Raw genomic sequence first — 18,709 nt, 5'->3', positions numbered from 1 at the left:
TAACAAATAAAAATACAGGACTTCTGGTTAAACTTGAATTTCAGATGAACAACGAATAACATTTTAGTGTAAATATGACCCATCAATATTTGGGGCATACTTACACTAAAACATTCGTTGCTCCGAGAGGAGAGGGTTGGCTGGCTCGACACGAAGATAGGAGGACAAGTGAGCCCGCCGCCCGCCGTCCGCAGCCAGTGTTGCGGTGGACCTCCAGGCTGTCCGCTCGGGCTAGAGGGCCCGCTGCCGGTGGCGCTGCTCTAGCCGGCGCCTCGCTGAGGCGGAAGTCGTGGGCGCACTTCCGCCGGGCGGGGCCGTTGCTGGGCGGGACGGTGTCGTCGTCCCGGAAGGGGCGGGCCCGCCGAGAGCCAGGCCGTGCCGCGCCGCGCCGCGCCGCGCCGGCCGGGAGAGGGCCGGATCCCGGACCATGGCGGAGTTGGTGGGCCCGGAGGGGCGGCGCGCGGCCCTGGAGGCGGCGGCGGCGGCACCCGAGCGGGGCGGCGGGAGCTGCGTGCTGTGCTGCGGGGACCTGGAGGCCACGGCGCTGGGCCGCTGCGACCACCCCGTGTGCTACCGCTGCTCCACCAAGATGCGGGTGCTGTGCGAACAGCGCTACTGCGCTGTGTGCCGCGAGGAGCTGCGCCAGGTAAGCCGCGCCGGCAGGGCCGCGTGTCGGGGTCCCCGGGCGGGCGCGGGGGCGCGGCCGGGCGGGGCGGTGGGGCACCCGGCGGCCGGAAGGGGACTTTGCTTTCCTGGTGTCCGGCCACAGGCCTGGTGGCGCCGGCTTCCAAAAGAGAGGCCTGGCGGGGCCACCCGGGGCGGGGTCCCCATCGTGGGGCCTACTATGGGCCGTCTGGGGGCGAGAGGCAGGAGGTGGCCGAGCTGATTTGAAGAGGCAGCGGTCCTTGTGGGGACAGAGCATGGGGGTTTTCCTTCTGAGCCCCGGGAATTCCTGCTTGGCCACAGGAAGGGGCATGATCAGAGCAGGAGCTCCTCGACCCGCTCCTCTTTGGGAGGTTATTCCTCAGGGGTCTCCATTCCGGTAGAGGGAACAGCGTAAGTGGGCACCTTCAGAAGCAATCTGTCCTGGAAGCAGAGGGTCAATCTGGGCATTTCCAGCCTGGTTGTGTTTCTGGGTCTCTCCGGGTGACGCTGAGCAAACTCCTTCTGAGACTGGCATTATCATCTATTAAATGATGGTTGTACTCAGATCACTCCACCAGAGGGGAAGGCAGAACCCCTGAAGTCTCAGGGTGTTTGGTGGGTGGGGATAAAAGTGTTAAACGAAGTTTTCCTCCTTGCCAGTTCCAGCTGGGGGACTCAGCTCCAGAGCAGGGAGGAGGGAGTTTCTGACTATCCAGACTTGGAAGCTCTGGTGAGGTCAGAGGGCACCACGGAGCTTTCCCCCCGCCTTCCCTGCAATGCCAGCTGCTGGGAGCACCTAGCTGGAGCTCCCTTGGTTTGCTGTGCTTCAAGATCTGTTTACTTCCAGAGTTGTGACATTCCCCTGGTTTATTCATGGAAAGCTTGGGCTAGTGACATCTGCCAGGGAGTCTGACTTTCTTCTTCCTGGAAGTGATGCAGGAACGACATCCTATTTTCACTTTGTTTTAAAAGTAGACTTTTATGTTAAAGGAGTCAAGGAAATGCTGTAATCCTATGAGTACTCTGTGGGCATCTGCTCTGTGCCCTATCCCAAAAAGACACTTGGAGATGCTGTCAGTCTATAAAGGGGTGGACAGAGATGGACCCGGACCTGGGAGAGATCTGGGGTGCAGGAGCAGTTGGGGAAACCTTGGGTCTGTGACTTAGTCAGAAGGCGCCTCCCAGCTTTGCCAGAGCCTGCCTTGCCGACCAGTCTTGCGTGATATGACGTAACTCTTGAATGGCCAGGTTTCCCAGCACATCTGTATCTTCCTTCCAGGCTGGCAAGCAGGCAGGCAGCTAGGCAGGCGCAGCAGAGTCCCCGGCCCTGGGCACTGCAGGTCTCACTGAGGAAGTAAGTAGATACCTATATGTAGCTGCTATAGCTAGCATCTGGCCTCTCTCATTTCTTGTGGGTCCCACACCCTCCAAGTGCTCTGTGGCATGGGGGTGGACATGAGCTGTCAGCTGGCTCCAGCTAGGGTGTGGCTTGGCATCAGGTGCCCTGGCAGAGCCTGGCCTTCCTCTCAGGCCTGCTCTGAGTTGCTAGGCAGCAGGAGGGTGTTCTGGGAAGTTTGGGAAGATGATGCTCCTCTCCATTCATCCTGCTTCCCTCCCATTCTTGAACTTGAAACTCCCCCTTATTCCTCCTGTTCCCATGCTGAGGCCCGCACTGTCCTATGAATACATCCTGTGTCCCTTGCCTGCTAGGAAATCCCACAGCAGCCCCTAACCCTTGAACCTTGCCTTTCCTCTTCCTCCTTTATGGGACTAAGTCTTTGTAAAAAATTGGGAGGAAAGCCTGCCAAGATGCTTTGCGGGACAGTCCAGCTCCATTTGCTGGTTAACTCCTACATCTTGACCTGGTGCCTCCCTGTGCTGGCTCGGGGGGCAGCCCTGCAGCTGCTGGTCAGACAAGGAGCCACATCACTTAGATTGCCTGGCAGGTGCTCAGGATGGAGGCCAAGGCAGGCTCTTAGCTGATGGGCAGAGGCAACATTGGTCTTGAGGGCATGCTGGCTGATACTGATATCAAGTTCCAGGTTCCTGTCCCCTCTTCCCTGGTCATATCTTTCCCACAGGCTCTTTTCTTCTGAAAGACAATTCTTGTCTTGCTTTCCATCTTGCCCTGATCCCCAGTGATGTTGAAGAGGCCTGTTGGGGCTGCTGTACAAAGCGGGATGTGTCTGTGCTAGGAGAGGCCCTGAAGGCCGCATGGTACAGCCCCACTGCCCCATTTCATAGGCAGGAAGAGGGAGCGGAGGCTGAAGGCAGGTCAGGAGGTGGAACCTGCTGACTCGGGTCATGCACTTCTGTTGTTCCTGCGCCTCTCCAGCAGCCTGGTCCTGGCCTGCCTCTGAGAGGACCTGCTCGTCCCCATCTGGCTCCTCGGGTGCCCCATCCAGCCGCTCTCACACTGGTCACTGCTGACACCCATCCCCATCCTCTGGGCGTGGGGAGCAGCAAGGCCCCAGGCAGAAACCCCTGTAGTGGGGGAGTTCCAGGGGGCTCTCGCCCCCACCCCCCTCTCCTCAGGGGCTGATCTTCTGGGGGTCACCCAGGGGCACCCTTTCTCCCTTGGTCATTTACTACCTGGCCCACCCAGGGGCTGCCCAGGATAGCCCATCCTCAAGTATCTAGGCCTGGCCTGACCTGTAGCTCTGTCCTTGGACCTGTGATCCCCTCCCATCAGGGTGATCACCAGGGTGGGTGGGTCTCGGACCATGCTGGTTGGATCCCTGGTGGGTTCCTGCCCATCCCTGGCCAGGCACCACACCCTCATCCTCTTCTATCCATTCAGTCTTGCTGCTCACCTCACCCTCTACTGAGGGCAGGGACATTGGCCATTCCAGGCTGCACTGCTGTCCCATCGTCTGGTACAGGCCTGGGGGGCCCAGTCCTGGACCCAGCCTGTTTTTGAGGGGCAGTTAGCATTTCTACATCCCACCCAAACCTGCTCACCCTCATTCTCAAATGAACACTTTCCTTTCCCAAGCCTCTTCTGTGGTTCCAGCCCCTTCCTGAGCCAACCCAGTGTCCCCCTTCTGGCCTGGCTCAGGTATGCCCAGCCTGGGCTGCCCCACCAGGCTGCTCAGGAGGGACAGACACCCCACCCAAGCTGACTCAGTCCACGGCAAGGGTGCTCACAGCCCAAGGAGAGACACCACCCGTGCTGGATCAGAGCAGACCTCTGAAAGGAGGGTGCCTGGTGATGGGTGGTGGTGGTGGTGACGGGGTGGGGGAACCCTCCTGGCACAGGTTTCTCTGGGGAGGGAAGTCGTTCCGCTGCTGAGTCTGTCGAGCTTGGATGCTTTTTGGCAGCTTTAGGGTCGAGGGCTGAGGATCTAGGTGCCAGGTCCCAGTGGTTAGTTCCTTGTATTCTGTGCTCCTCCAGCAGCATCCTGAGTGGTTCATGGCCCTGTGACTGCAGACGTCTATCCCAGGGCAGGAACTGGGGTCTGCGCTGGAAAGGCACCCTTGGGAGTGGTTGGGAGGCAGGGCTGGGCGTGGGCCTGCTCCAGGAGGGCAGATCCCATGAGAAGAGGCCAGTGTGAGGCTCAGGGACCTTCCCCATGTCCCTTCAGGACCTGCAGAGAAAGGCAGGGCAGGGTGACCCTTTGCAGGCAGAGCCAAGGCTACCCGGTGAAGATAGGTCACAGGGGTGCAACTGGGATGAGATGCACTCAGTGTGTGGCCAGCGGCGGGGGTGGGCATCCACGTTCATCTTTGCCAGACATGGTGACAAGGGGTAGAAAGGTCTGTTGGGGTGCTGCTCATCTCCCCCCCACCGCCAGCCCTCCAGAATGGGTGTGGCTGGACCATGATGCCTCCCTTGGGCTTCTGTGGGAGCTGGGCGGGGGGGCAGGCTTGGTTGTCAGCCTGCTCTCCACGCCCCCAAGCATATCCTCAAAAGTAGAGGCTGAGCTCCCCATCTCCTCCCCCACAGCCCCCACCCTGCTGTTGGCGATGGTGTAACCACCCACTCTCCCCAGCTAGTCCTATACTTCCCCAAGTTCATGGCCATCCTGGTCCCAGACATCCTCCCTGACTGGGTCTAAATATAACAGGGTGATCTTGATGTGGCCTTTCCCAAGGTGAGGCTGTATTCCCTGCCCCCCGGTATGCTGGTGAGGACTCTGAGCTGAGGCAGGCGGCCAGCTCCAGGCTGGGGGGACAGTGGTGGATCGGAAAGGGGCACAGAGAGGAGGTGGGTCAGTGTGGTCTTCCTCAAGGGGGAGGGGCAGAGAGAAAGGGGGACTGGAGGACGAGGGAGCCCTAGAGGGAGCAGTGCCCTTGTTGGCTCAGGGGGCAGGCCTGAGCCTGTAAGGGGGCACTGGGGGCCAGGCTGGGGGCTCTGGGACAAGGGTCTGTGGAGGGGCAGAGCAGGATTCTGGGCCAGGCCCAGCAGGCTTTACCTGTGAGTGCTGGAGACCTGAGAAGCAGCCAGGCTGCAGAGGTTTCCTCGTCTAGCACCCCAGCTTGTCTGTTTGGCACTCCCAGACAGCCCAGTTAACAGGCAGGAAGCTGGCCAAGAATGGCCAAGGGCCATGACTGACTCCTGTGTGGGGGAGCCCCTCTCCTGTGGCATCGTGGAAGCATCATGGGTGGGTAGAGGGTGGCCAGGCCTTGACGCATGGTCACCTGATGCAGTCTGGCCTGATAGCATTCACTGTTTCCTTAGCTGCTCCTTGGACTGTGTCTCTCCTTTCTCCCAGTGAAAGACATCCTATGCTCAACACCCATGTGATTAAGCCCCGGTTTGCCTGGCTGTGGATGCGTGGGGAGCTGGCTGCCCCCTGGTGGCAAGGCCAGCTGCTGCATCCCTGTCCTGGCAGCCGGAGGTGGGTGGGCTGCAGGTGAGGAGAGGGGCCCGGGCCTGCCCAGGCTGGCACAGGGTGCTGCCTGCTTCGACCTGCCTTTCAGGAGGGGCCCTGAGTGCCTCCCTTACTCCTCAGCCCGACAAGTCCTCCAGAGGGCGTCCACGGCCCTGCTCACCAGGCCCTTTTGCTTTCGGTTTTAGGTGGTCTTTGGGAAGAAGCTTCCTGCCTTCGCCACAATCCCTATCCACCAGCTGCAGCACGAGAAGAAGTATGACATCTACTTTGCTGATGGAAAAGTGTTTGCCTTGTACAGGTGAGAGAGGAATTCTCAGCCTGGGTTTCTGAGGGTCTGTGGGGCGCTCTGTGGGAGGTGGGGAGCCGACACATCCCCGTCCCTTCCAGTACTCCTCACATCCCTTGGGGGTGGGGGTACTGGTGTGGTAAAGACGTCACGGCCAGGTGGCTGGCTCCTGTCGTTGGTTTTCTCTCTTGTAACAGGGCACGCTCACAGCTCTCCTTCTGGGGCAGTGGTAGAGATGGGGGGGAGGGGTGAATTCAGGGAAAGGACACAGCGCCTGCTTTCTGGGACTCTTTGAGGTGCACGGGAGCTCCTGCAAGTCAAGCTCGTAACCTATGGCGGAAAAACCCTACAAAGGGGTGCGGTTGCTTTGGGGGTGGTCCTCATCTTCCAGGTGAGGGGGCAGCCTCCTGGCTCAGGCCGTTGTGTGGGCTCAGTCATCATGTCCATCTGATGCAGGGGTCAGTATCCTGGATCGTGAACCCCGCCCCGCCCTTTGGCCTTGTTCAGCTCAGGGCCTGGGCCCAGCACCATCTGGCTCAGTGATCAGAGCGATGAAGCACATGGGCGGTGGGAGTGCCCACTCCCAGGGCTCCTGCTCCCAGGGCATCTGCAGGGGCATGGAGTGAGGGGCTGCAGGGAGGTTCGAGTGCTCCCTCCGGACAGCGACGCTGAGTGCCCTCGGCGGGGGGCGGGTGGCTCTTGGTGTCCCCCTAGGCAGCTGCTGCAGCACGAGTGCCCACGCTGTCCTGAGCTGCCGCCTTTTGGCCTCTTTGGGGACCTGGAGCAGCATATGCGGAAGCAGCATGAGCTATTCTGCTGCAAGCTGTGCCTCAAACACCTCAAGGTGAGCTCCGTCCCACGGCACCCGCCTGCAGCTTGGGCATCCAGGGAGCACCTGGTGGAGGTGGGTGGAGGCCAGGCCCAGTAGAGGCTGGCATGCATTGCTCGGCCAGACAGCTGTGAGGGACTTGTTGCTGCCTCTGGCCCTGGACAGGCCACATTCCCCCAGGGGTTCCCCAGCATCCCCAGCTCTCCCACCTCACAGGGCCCTGCGGGGACAATCAGGTGCAGGATCCCAGGCAGGGAGGGCCTCCCAGTAACTCTATGGGCCCACCAGGCTGCTGGTGTCCAGGGCACTGGGGCAGAACTGATGCCACCAGGCTCCCACTGCATTGTCAGGCTGTGGAAAAGGGTGGGAGGCCGGGGAGCCCACACCCTGTGCCCAGCCCCCCATTCCCTGCAGATCTTCACGTACGAGCGCAAGTGGTACTCGCGCAAGGACCTGGCTCGGCACCGCATGCAGGGGGACCCCGATGACACGTCGCACCGCGGGCACCCGCTCTGCAAGTTCTGTGATGAGCGCTACCTGGACAATGACGAGCTGCTCAAGCACCTGCGTCGTGACCACTACTTCTGCCACTTCTGCGACTCAGATGGGGCCCAGGACTACTACAGGTGGGTGCAGGCTCACGTGACCCCGGGACGCCTGAGCGGGCCTGGCGTGGGCCCCTGCTGACACCCGGTCCCCGGCAGCGACTACACATATTTGCGCGAGCACTTCCGAGAAAAGCACTTCCTGTGTGAGGAGGGCCGCTGCAGCACCGAGCAGTTTACCCACGCATTCCGCACGGAGATCGACCTCAAGGCGCACAGGATGGCCTGCCACAGTCGGAGCCGCGCCGAGGCCCGCCAGAACCGCCAGATTGACCTGCAGTTCAGCTACACGCCACGGCACTCGCGCCGGAACGAGGGTGAGCGGGGCCCCGAGACTCCTGCCTGGCCCTGCAAGGCAGGGCTCACACTGCGGAGCCCTGCTCTGGAGGCCTCAGACCCAGGTCCTGATCTGACCCCTTATGTGTCAGCGGGGACAAGGGACACACCCATCGAGCCTGCTTCCCCCGGCCCATCGAGGAGCCCCAGGTGCCTGAGCATGCTGGGACAGCGAGCTCTTCACTCCACTGGCTCCCAAGGGGTCTCGGATCTGCTGTTCTGGGGTCCCTGGGACTCTTTCCTGGGTCAGGAGGATTACTGGGTGCCTGTTGCGTGTGAGTCCTTCCTGGGACTGTGGGGCCAGCAAGCTGAGACCCCTCTCCCAGCCCAGTTCTTGCTCTGACCTGGCACCTAGGTTAAGGCCCAGGGCCGCTGTGAACCCTGAGAGGTGTCTTCACCCATCCCCTGGGTTCAGGCGCTGTGGTGGGCGGGGAGGCCTCTGCTGTCTAAGCCGGAGCACCGGCCTCAGTCTGGCCTGGGCCCATGACGGGCTGTATGCTGGCCACAGGGGTCGTCAGTGGTGAGGACTACGAGGAGTTGGACAGGTACAACCGCCAGGGCCGCACAGGCCGGGCCAGCGGTCGCGGAGCCCAGCAGAGCCGCCGAGGAAGCTGGAGGTACAAGAGGTGGGAGGATTTGCGAGCCACCAGGATTTACGTTCTCCTGGCACCACCCCTGAGGCAGTGGCAGTGGCCAACAGCTGGGCTGGGGACAGGCACCGGGGTCAGGAGACTTTGGCTTTCTGGCCTCTGATGTCCTGCACATGGCGAGAGGGTCTGCTTGGTGTCATCAGTGAGGTTTCCTCTTCTTTCACCTCGTTTTAGCCAAAGGCACCAGGATCCTGCAGATTAGGGTGGTGAGGGGGGCTTGGGTCATTGGGGGTTCAGTGCAGTTGTGCTGTGAAGCCCCAGCATGGCAGGCATGGACTCAGGCTGGGCTGCCCCCAATGGTTGGGCTGGATCAAGGGACTTGTGGACCCCAGATGCTACCCCAGAGACCTGGGCCAGGTGCTGTCCAGGGAGCCCAAGCTTGAGGCTGGCAGGTGGATGGTCCTGCTGCCTCCACAGCGCCCTCTCCTGGCCAGGGAGGCTGGGCTGGCACTGGCTCTGCTGGCTCCTGGCCAATGCCTCCTGGTGTCCAGGCTCCCCCAGAGGCAAGGCCCCTCTTCGGCCCCTCCCCGGTCCCTCGCCCTGCATGTCACTATAGTCCTGGGCCTTGCCCAGCCTGAAGGCCTCCCCATCCCAGGGAAGAAGAGGACCGAGAAGTGGCAGCTGCCATCCGGGCCTCGGTGGCCGCACAGCAGCAGCAGCAGCAGCAGCAGCAGCAGCAGGAGATGCGCAGGAGCGAGGACCGGGAGGAGGGCGGCAGGCCCAGGAAGGAGGAGGCCGGGGTGCGGGGTCCTGAGGAGGCCCGGGGCCCCCGGCGCCCGCCCCGGACTCAGGGCGAAGGCCCAGGTAAGTGGGCCTTCCCTGCAGGCAGCTCTGCTCTGGCCTGCGAGGTGGGAGGCAGGCTCCTGACCAGCGTGATGCCCGGACCCACAAGGCTGATGAGGACCCGCGTGCTTTCCAGTCGCCCCACAGCGCAGGGCCTGATCCTGCCCCTCAGCGTTGGTCAGCCCTGACCTAGGGCTCTTTTGTGTCTTCTAGGCCCCAGGGAAGCCTCGACAAATGGTCCTGTGAGCCAAGAGGCCTTCCCAGCAACCAGCCCGGCTGCAGGAGCCACACTTCCAAGGTACACACGTGCATGAACCGGGGCTTCTACAGAGGGTGGATGGAGGGTGGGTACGGAGCAGGCTGGGCCCGCAGGCCGATGACTCCTCTCCCCTCCCTGGGCGCAGCGCTCTCCCGCCCCCCACTTCGAAGCTCAAGGACGAAGACTTCCCAAGTCTCTGTGCCTCCGCTTCTTCCTGTTCTGCGGCAGCTGCCCCAGGCCCCGTGGGGCTGGCTCTGGTCTACTCTGTCCCTGCCAGAGGCAGGAGCACTTTCCAGGAGGAAGACTTTCCTGCCCTGGTGTCCTCTGCCTCTAAGCCCAGCACTGCCCCCACCAGCCTCATCTCTGCCTGGAACAGCAGTGGCAGCAAGAAGGTGGTGCATCCGATCCAAGGGGCCCAGTCTGCCACTGGGGGAAGCCAGCCCCCCAGGAAGGCTGGGAAGGGAGGCAAGGGTGGCAAAAAGGGCGGACTGCCCCCTGCAGAGGAGGAGGAGGAGGAGGACGGCCGCTGCGGCCTCACCACTCAGGAGCTGCGGAGCGTGCCCACGACGGTCGCCGTCTCCTCCTTGCTGGCCGCGGCCTCCACCCAGACCTTCACCAAGGTTGGCAAGAAGAAGAAGGTGGGCTCTGAGAAGTCAGGTGCCTCATCTCCGCCACTGGCCCCTGACAAAGATGGGCCCCCTGGGGCTGAGCAGGCCCTCACGGCCCCCACTGGCAGATCTGAGGGGCCAGCTGCTGTCATCGTCAACGGACACACAGAGGGGCTGGTCCCAGCGCGGAGCACCCCCAAGGAACCCCCTGGGCTCCCGAGGCCCCTGGGGCCCCTCCCCTGCCCCACACCCCAGGAAGACTTCCCAGCGCTCTGCGGCCCCTGCCCACCCAGGATGCCCCCACCTCCAGGTATGTATGTCTGGCTCAGGCCTGCTTTTAGGTGTCTGGGAAGGGGCCAGGATAGTAGAGTCAGGCTGGAGCTCCCAGGCCCAAGAGGAGCACAGCCTGAGGTGGTTCATGTGGAGGTGGGGCGAGATGAGCCAGTGCAGTGACTTCCGGCTGCCTCGGAAGCCTGGCAGCCAACTCTAGATGCAGGCTCCACATCTGTGAGCAGCATGACCTTGGTCCGCCCCACAACTTCTCTGCATCCTTTTCCTCACCGTAAATCGGGGAAGTCCTACCACCCTCTTGAGATGAGGGCAGATGAGTTAATTTAGGCCAGGGTTTGCCACGAGGGAGCACAGCATGCATGCTGGCTCTTGGCATCATTAGGCCCTGGGCCTGCTCTGTGGAGGAGGGGCCTGCTCTGCGGGGGATGTGCAGTTGTGAACAAAGCCTGACCCTGACTCTGGTGAGGTGGGCAGCTTATGGGAAGTTGGGGACCAGGGCCTGGCTGTGTCTGGCCAGCGAGGGTCACGTCCTGGGATCTTCCCATGCGCCCCCCACACCCTTCAGGCTTCAACACCGTGGTGCTCCTGAAGAGCACTCCACCTGCACCTCCGCCGGGTCTGGTGCCGCCCGTCAGCAAGCCGCCCCCCGGCTTCTCTGGCCTTCCGCCTAGCCCCCACCCGGCCTGTGTCCCTAGCACTACAACCACCACGAAAGCGTAAGTGTGGGTGGGCCACCTGGCCTCATGCCCCTGTGGGGAGAGTGCCCTCACTGTGCGCCACCCCAGTGGCTGAAGCCTCCACCTCCTCCCCATCTCCCGATTCCAGAACCAGGCCAACACCTGTGCCACGGGGCTACCTGGTCCCCGAGAACTTCCGGGAAAGGAACCTGCAGCTCATCCAGTCCATCAAGGACTTCCTGCAGAGCGACGAGGCCCGCTTCAGCAAGTTCAAGAGCCACTCGGGGGAGTTCAGACAGGTCAGGCAGGTGGAGGTGTGGGGGGTGAGCCCGGCCACCTGGGGCCCAGGCCTGGGCCAGGTGTGACTGGGTCTGGGTCTGGATGGCAGGGCGTGATCTCCGCAGCCCAGTATTACAAGAGCTGCCGGGACCTGCTTGGGGAGAACTTCCAGAAGATCTTCAATGAACTGCTGGTGCTCCTGCCTGACACAGTCAAACAGCAGGAGCTGCTGTCTGCACACACGGACTTCCGAGGCCGTGAGAGGCCTCCCGGCACCAAGGCCAAGAAGAATAAGAAGAGCGCGTGGCAGGTCAGCACCCAGCAGGCAGGCCTGGACTGCTGCGTGTGCCCCACCTGCCAGCAGGTGCTTGCACACGGTGATGTCAGCAGCCACCAGGCGCTGCACGCTGCCCGGGACGACGACTTCCCCTCCCTGCAGGCCATCACCAGGATCCTCACGTAGCTCCGGATGTAGCTCCCGCCGGCTCAGGCAGGAGCTGCCTCACCCATGAGTCTCCTTTCTCCCTCCTCCTCCCCCTGGGCTGCCAGGCAGCCAGGTAGCCAGGTGAGGCCCTGGTGAGGCCACCTGCTCAGAGCTTCAGCTGGCTGGCCCGCCAGAGATCACCAGGAAGGCCCGCCCTGTCCTGTCAGCACACCATCATGCAGGAGTCCATCTGGTTCTCTTCTGGGAACTGGAGAGAGACCCTTGCCTCAGCAGCAGGCTGGTCTGGGTTTATGTTCTCATGCTTTTGGAAGGTGCCTGAGAGAGATGGGCCGGGATGCCAGGACCTATGTGTGCTGTCAGAGCTGGTGGCCATGGTCGCCTGATCTGGGACCTCTTGAGCCTGTGGGCTGCAGCACCCTGGTCCCTGAGCTGTGGGGCCACAGGCGCTGGAGTCAGATGTTGAGTGTGTTGTATAAAAGTTGGCTGTTTTGTGATTCAAGAATGTTCAGGATTAAAAGCAGACACGAAATCGTGCTACTTGAAGTTGAATCTTTTTACGAGACTAGCTGAATCTGGGATCTCAAATTGCCTCTGACCTTTTATAAGACAGTTTATCTTCAAATAAATTTATTTTGCAATAACGCACATAGCTGGTATTCTGAGCTTCTCTGCCTTCTGGGTCACCCACTCAGAGTTGTCAGACACTGCAGCTCAGGTGGTCACCAGTGAGTGCTGGGGTGGGGAAGCCCTGTGGGGAGAGCTGGGCAGCCAGGCTTTGCTCACAGGAAGAAGCAGCCAACCCTAGGCCCCGGTCCTGAAGGCTGAGCGCCGTCCAGGCCTTCCAGGAGTAGAGATAGCCATGCTTGACCTATACTGTGGACCCAGGAAAACTGTCCTTCCAGAACCTGGGGGTCACACAGACTCAAGGTTTACATCCAGAGACCAGCGAAAGAGCTACTAAATTCCAACAAGAACAATTTAGAAACAGTACAGAGCACATCTGAAATACTGAAAGAAAATAATTTGCTCTTAATTATTTGGATCCAGTATTTTGGAAAGGAACCAGACACCAACTGACATCTCCCCTTTCAGGCACAAACATATATAAATAGGAAAAAAGGTCTAAACTCATAGCTACATCCAAGTAAGGCAACATCCTTAGATGAGAAGAAACAGACATGTTTTTCTAAAAGAAGCAGAAGTGGGTACCCCAAGGTGATGAAGGGGATGTGGCCTGCCGTTGGGGCCGGGCCAGAGCCACACAGCTGCATAGGCACTGCTGACCTGAAGCCGAGGGCCTGCCTGACTGGTGCTGAGACTGGGGCAAATTCCTGGGTGATGGCCATGCTTGGGGTCCACTAAGTGACAGAGCCTTCACCCTCTTCACTCTCCATGGGGCTGCCTACAGGCCACCTGCATTCCCCACCACACCAGAGAAGCCCCTCATAGCTGATGTCCTCTTTGCAGACCTGAGCACAACCAACACCCTCGAAGAGTAACCTGGAAGATGGGCTATCTCATTAACAATATTGAAAATACCGATTTTTAAAGAAACAAGAACCATTAACGATACCAGGCAACACTTAGCGGTGCTTGCTGTGTGACAAGCACTGCTCTGAGCTCTTTACACACATTTACATTACCCCTTACTGCACCTTTGATGATGGGAACTGCTATTCTCCTGGGAGAACAGGGAGCCTGAGGTAGAGACAAGCTGAGAAACTTGCCCAGAAAGACCAAGCCTGAACGTGGCCAAGCCAGCATGCCAGCTCCAGCTCTTAACTTTTTCATTCAATTAGGAGGTTGTTAACCAATAAGAAATCATAGAAGTGAAAAAGTAAATGAGATAAAAATCCAAATAGACAAATTCAAAAGTTAAACAAGACCAAGCTGGGGAAATCTCCAAAGGGGCATTGGCCATGGAATGTGGCTCTGGACGCAGCATGGTACACATGGTGGGGGGTCCCAGGAACAGAAGGCAGTAGGAAGGGGACATTTGGAGAAATCACGACTGCTTTCCCCAAAGCTCTCAGAACGCTGGTGTCAGCCTGGTCTCCACCTCCCTGTCCCTTTCTGGATTCTGGGCCATGGTGCTCCTCAGGTCCCGACCTCTGGCACTGGAGGGGCAGGAGTAGAAATGATTCCAAGAGTGTCACAAGTAAATTCATTTACAGTCTTTATTGTAAAGAAGTTGCAGTTGGACATGGGACACTGAAAATACACAATCACGGATTGTTCTTTCAGAAGAGGGAGGGAAAGATCCATATATACAAAAATTGTAAACATGTTCACTTAAATATCCACAAATAATTGGTCTATGCTACAATGTACAGGGTTGTCACTCAACTGCAACTCCAGAGGGAGGCATCTGTCTGTAAGAATGAAGTGTGGCAACCACATTTGGTATTGACTTAATGTGAAAAGCCAGCTTCGAGCGATGCATGAGTACTCAGCTATGCAGAGGGACCCCCAACCTTGGGCTGGGCCTTAAGATGGGGTGCAACGTGGGGATTTGAGGGACTAGTCCAGGGAGCCAAGGTAAAGGGGTTTGTAGGGAATGGCCGTCTCCAGGGCAGGGTGGACAGGTGGAATCTCTAGGCCTCTCTCCTCGTGGGGGGCGTCTCTTGCAGGGCACCCAGCTGTCTGGAGCCTCCCCAGCAAGGTCTTACTGAAGGACTGGGAGAGGACTGATGCCCAGGCCTACAGCCATGCTGTGCTTTCCTGGCCAGAGCTGCCTGCACCCCAGCAGGGGCCTAGGCCGAGGCAGGTAAGGGCTGGAGCTGGGGCCACAGACAGAGGGGCTGCTTGTGGAGAACTACGAGGTGAAACCTGAATACTTGACCACAATCACAACATCGACAGGGCCGGGCTACTCTAGTGCGCCTGTGAAAGGAAATGGTGGGAGGCTCCAGACAGAGCACCTGGCCCTACAGGGTGAACCACCAGGACAGAGCAAGGACCACCACTACCCAGAGGCACAGGGGATGGGGAACAGTGGACACACTTGCCAGGCCATGGGGAGAGGGCAATGTCCCTTCTCCTGGTCACCCCCAGTCCAGGGCAACTCCTGCACCTGGCTTTGGAGGGCAGCTGGACCCCTGACCCCAGAGTGGACAAGTGAGCCCCAGCTGGCTGGCTCATGAGGGGAATGGCCCCCTGCCTAGGCTGGTCCACTGGAGACTGGAGGACACGTGCCCAGGACTGTGCTGTCCCCTCCTCAGGACCTCTGGCCCTGGACTAGGGACTAAAAGGACCGGAGGAACTTGGGCACAGCCCAGGCACCCTGGAGGTTAACTTCTCTTGGCCCTAGATGGCCCACAGCATCCACACCCTGCTGCTGGGCCAGGAGGACCTGAGGGAGGTCCCAGGAGGCCTTGGACCCTGCATTGGTGGGGCAGCCTTTGCGCCTTGGTCTGGGACTGCAGGCCACTAGTAGGCAGGAACCTGGTACCCTTTGGGGCTGGTGTCCAGGGTCTCGGTGAAGGGTGGGCTCTGGTAGGTCTCGGTGCCCTCCACACCGCTGCCCACCGGGTAGCCTGGGTAGGTCTGGCCCGCCCCAGCACCCAGCTGTTCGGTGGCAAAGAGCGACATGTCGGTGCCCAGACGGAACCGCTGCAGGGCCTTCACGGTAAGCGCCACCTGAGGGGGAGTCCGGGGTCAGCCAGAGCCAGCCTTGCCCCGATCTGCCCGGGTCCCTGCCCCTGTCAGCCACCGGCTGCACTCACCCAGCTGAGGATGGAGAAGAAGCTGAAGGCGATGGCGGCCCGCGCCGCGTCTCCTGCCTGCGTCGCGCCCGGCCCAGGCGCCGTGCGCTGCCACTGGTTGGTGAGGAAACAGAAGCCCACGAACCACAGGAAGGACCAGAGCCCTGCCGGCGGTCGGGAAGGGCGGGTTAAGCCGCACTCCACCGCGGCGCCCAGCCCAACCAAGCAGGGAAGGAGAATCCGCAGACTGAGGCCCCGCCCCGCCCCGCCCCGCCCCGCCCGGACCGGTCCTGCGGCAATCGGCTGAGAATCTCCACGCGCTCCCTCTGGCCCCGCCCACCAGAGAAGCCACGCGCGCTCCCAGGTCCCGCCCTCCCGGCCCCGCCCACCTGAGAAGCCCAGGTCCAGCAGCACCGCGCGGCGACGGTCGCGGACGCTGCTGATCTGCTGGAAGCGCATGTCGAGCAGCAGGAAGGCGGCGCAGGCGAGGAAGGCCCCGAGGCCGAGCGCAACGCCGAAGCGGCAGGCGCCTGCGTTGCCGTTGAAGACGCAGCGCAGCTCCGGGCCACTGTCGGCGTTCACGTAGCCCTCGTTGATTATGGGCCCGAAGACGGCAATGGAGAACACCTGTGGGCGGTGGGAGGCGCTCAGGGGCCCTGTGATGGCCTCTTCCCAGCCGAGGCCCGAGGTCTCCTAGCCCACCATGAGTGCTCACGCCCTCAGGCGTGTCTGTGCGTTCCCCTGCAGCACAGGATCCATCTCTGGGTGGGGGTCTTTGGAGACCCCCTCCCTTAATACCTACCTCAAGTTTAGTAACTATAGACAAAACAGACCATTTAGTGAGCATCTACTGTGCCCAGGCACTGTGCTTCAAATGGCTACATGCCTTTGCTCATGGAATCCTCCCAAACAACCATAAGAGTGTCACTGTTCTTATCCTCTTTGTAGATGGGGAAGTCGGGGCCCCAACAAGTGAAGTGACTTGTCCAGGGTCGAATGGTTGATAAGACTGAGGGCTGACATTTAAGCTGGGTCCTCTGTACCTTGTGGAGCCCGTAGCGTCCCCTATGGCCCACAGGAGCTTTCACCTGGACCAGTGATTCCCAGGCTTGAGTCAGCAGGGCTGGGGGAAGTAGATGTGGAGTCAGGCCAGAGGGGCGGGAGCATGGGGGGTGGTGCAGCAGGGGGACAGCTGCACAGAGTTGTCAGCCAGGACCTGAGTGGAACCCACCCTCAGCATTTGGGAGCTGTGCAGCCTCATTTTCTAGCATTCCAAATGTAGCAGGCACAACTCACCGGGCGTTGGGTGTTGGGGACAGGACTAATGCCCACCCAGCGTCCTGCTTTGTGGGCCCTCCAGGGATGATGACCCCACATGACTGTGATTAATTAATACCATCCATATGCTATTGGGCTTAAAAGGCAACACCGTCGACCTCTTGGGTTCAGTCAAACCTCAGTGCCCTGTGCCCACGAGGGCTGGAAGGCAAAGGAGGTAGACCACAGTCCTTTCAAACCAGATGCTGCTCTTTGAGCTCTGGGCAGCCCTGTGTTTCTAAAAAAAAATACATCCAATTTCAACTTCATTTCTCTCCTTTCCAGCCCCAGCTCCTAGAGACTTAGTCAAGAGGAAAACCAAGATGCAAGATAGGGACACGTACCCCCAGATTGGTCCACACAAGTCGGGTCAGAACTGGGACCAGAACGTAGAATCCCTACTTCCTGGTCTGGCCAGAGTCACTCCACCCAAGGGGCCCTGCCCCACCCTGGGCACCACCCTCCTGGAAGACAGGTGAGTAGGTGCCACCACAAGCCGCCACCAGGTGGACAAAACCCAGAACTCAGCATTCCACCTTCCATCTCTTCTGCCTGGAGGAATGGAAAGGAGGAGTAGGCCACTGGTTTTAGTGTTGCCCCAGGAACCTCCAAATCTGCCTCTCCCACACCACCTCCAGGAAGTCCTCCCAGCGCAGAGCCCCTTCTAGTTGCCCCGCTCAGAGGAATCCCAGAGCACCCCACCCCTAACTCACAGTTGCAACTGAGGGGCTTGGGAAGGGCCAGCTCCCTTCGAAGGAGCTGGGAGGATGTGCGTGCAGAAGCAGGGGGGGAGGCTCTGCCTGATTCTCTCGTCTCCGGTAGCCCCTCCTCGTGCTGAGGCTGAGCGCTCAAGCCCCTCCGCGAATCCCGTCCCTACCCCTGTGCCCGCTTCCAGGACGAGAGCACAGGAAAAAATAGAGCGAGGTTGAGGAAGGGGATTGAATTAGACCTAAGGAAGAATTGGGAGGTGGGTGCGGCGGGCGGTGACCTCTCAAGGTCCCCGGCTGTCGCCGCCAGCCCCTCCCCCGCCCGCAGGTGGGCGCACCCAGCCCAGTGACGTCACCCCAACCTGCGGCCGGCGGGGGAGGGGCCGGCGAGGATGAGGATGGGGGCGAGGGGCAGGGGCGAGGGGCAGATGATAGGGATGAGGGAGGCAAGGCGAGGTGGGACGGGGTATCGGGGCGTGGGCTGGGGCCGGGGCCACTCACCCAGGACGCGACCCGCAGCAGGGTCTGGGGCCGCCGCGCGAAGCTCACAGGATCCAGGGCGGCCCCCGCGCGTCCTGCGCCGAACGAAGCTCCCTCCATGGCCAGCCCGAGCGGGCCGTGAGTCCCCGGCGCCCTCTGTCCGTTTGTCCGTCGGGCCGGCCCCGCCCGAGGCCGCCCGGGGCTGCTGCTGCTGCCGCCGATGCCGCCGATGCTGCCAGTGGTGCCTCTGCCGTCGCCGCCTTTCGGGAGCGCGCGCCGGCCGCGGCGGGGGCGCGCGGGGCGGGACCGAGCCCGCACCCCACCTCTGGTCCACGAGCTCAGGGCTGGAGCCCTCACCTCCCTCCGCCCCACCCACCTCCCCCCCCCCCCCCCGCCCCGGCCCCACTCTTACCGCAGGACCAGGGCCTGAGATGGAGACCACCCGCCAGAGCCCCATCAGGAGGCGGGGTCAAGGGGCTGAGTATCCCAAGTCCCCTCACAAGTAGTCAGGAGTCAGCAGGGCAGATGGAAAACACTGGGCTCAGCCCTTGCTGTAGCCACGTGGTTGGACAGACCGACATAACCGCGCTGCTCTAAACAGGGCCCTTTCCTGAGTGTGTAGGTAGGTAACAGGCCCAAGGGCTCCAGCGTCTCCCCCAGCCCTCAGGGGAAAGGAACCCAGCTTCCTGCCCCTGGTCCCTGTAGACCAGAGAGAGGTTATGGGGCCTTTCCCATGACTTACCACTGCACCCTGGCTTCTCCTTCAGGGGATTCTAGCCTGCCTAACAGGGAGGGAGAATGGCCTCTGCCTTCAGGGGCACTTGTCCATGCAGGCAGAGCCCAGATGCCCACATAAGTGGGAGTTTGGGCATCTCTGCTCTTTTCCTCTGGCTGGATGTTGTCATTCCTGTCATTCTGAGGATGTTCACTGAGCCCTCCACACTCCTGGGTCTCCCCAACTCACTTTCGGCTG

The 18,709-nt window shown here is 60.9% G+C and overlaps 2 protein-coding genes across 3 annotated transcripts; one reads left to right on the top strand and one right to left on the bottom strand.

Moving 5' to 3' along the window:
• The first annotated feature begins 358 nt into the window (after positions 1-358).
• Positions 359-12,168, top strand: ZNF598 (zinc finger protein 598, E3 ubiquitin ligase). 2 transcript variants are annotated; one of them, XM_057695248.1, is made up of 12 exons: positions 359-646; positions 5,666-5,778; positions 6,481-6,610; positions 7,010-7,221; positions 7,300-7,517; positions 8,045-8,153; positions 8,782-8,990; positions 9,183-9,267; positions 9,374-10,146; positions 10,693-10,843; positions 10,953-11,103; positions 11,193-12,168. In XM_057695248.1, exons 1-12 carry the CDS (start codon positions 428-430, stop codon positions 11,544-11,546), a joined length of 2,724 nt encoding a protein of 907 aa, XP_057551231.1. In that variant the 5' UTR covers positions 359-427; the 3' UTR covers positions 11,547-12,168. The 2 variants fall into 2 exon arrangements, with proteins under 2 accessions (XP_057551231.1, XP_057551230.1); XM_057695247.1 differs by having other exon boundaries at positions 8,045-8,162.
• A 1,524-nt stretch (positions 12,169-13,692) lies between these two features.
• On the bottom strand, positions 13,693-18,005 carry SYNGR3 (synaptogyrin 3). The gene is made up of 4 exons (XM_057749767.1): positions 17,758-18,005; positions 15,622-15,859; positions 15,254-15,396; positions 13,693-15,167 (listed from the first exon to the last, which is right to left on the bottom strand). Exons 1-4 carry the CDS (start codon positions 17,854-17,856, stop codon positions 14,958-14,960), a joined length of 690 nt encoding a protein of 229 aa, XP_057605750.1. The 5' UTR covers positions 17,857-18,005; the 3' UTR covers positions 13,693-14,957.
• Between the last annotated feature and the right edge of the window lie 704 nt (positions 18,006-18,709).

This window comes from Hippopotamus amphibius, chromosome 9 (genome assembly GCF_030028045.1).
Source record: "Hippopotamus amphibius kiboko isolate mHipAmp2 chromosome 9, mHipAmp2.hap2, whole genome shotgun sequence".
NCBI lineage: Eukaryota > Metazoa > Chordata > Mammalia > Artiodactyla > Hippopotamidae > Hippopotamus > Hippopotamus amphibius.
The sequence above is the reverse complement of the archived record's forward strand: the minus strand, read 5'-3'. Positions and strand labels throughout refer to the sequence as shown.

Coding starts and splice junctions, on each gene's coding strand:
- ZNF598 (XM_057695247.1), top strand. CDS start 428: ATGGCGGAGTTGGTGGGCCCGGAGGGGCGGCGCGCGGCCCTGGAGGCG. Junction 10,147..10,692: donor CAGGATGCCCCCACCTCCAG/GTATGTATGTCT, acceptor CACACCCTTCAG/GCTTCAACACCGTGGTGCTC. Junction 11,104..11,192: donor ACTCGGGGGAGTTCAGACAG/GTCAGGCAGGTG, acceptor TCTGGATGGCAG/GGCGTGATCTCCGCAGCCCA.
- SYNGR3 (XM_057749767.1), bottom strand. CDS start 17,856: ATGGAGGGAGCTTCGTTCGGCGCAGGACGCGCGGGGGCCGCCCTGGAT. Junction 15,397..15,621: donor GCTGGACCTGGGCTTCTCAG/GTGGGCGGGGCC, acceptor GACCGCCGGCAG/GGCTCTGGTCCTTCCTGTGG. Junction 15,168..15,253: donor TCTTCTCCATCCTCAGCTGG/GTGAGTGCAGCC, acceptor ACTCCCCCTCAG/GTGGCGCTTACCGTGAAGGC.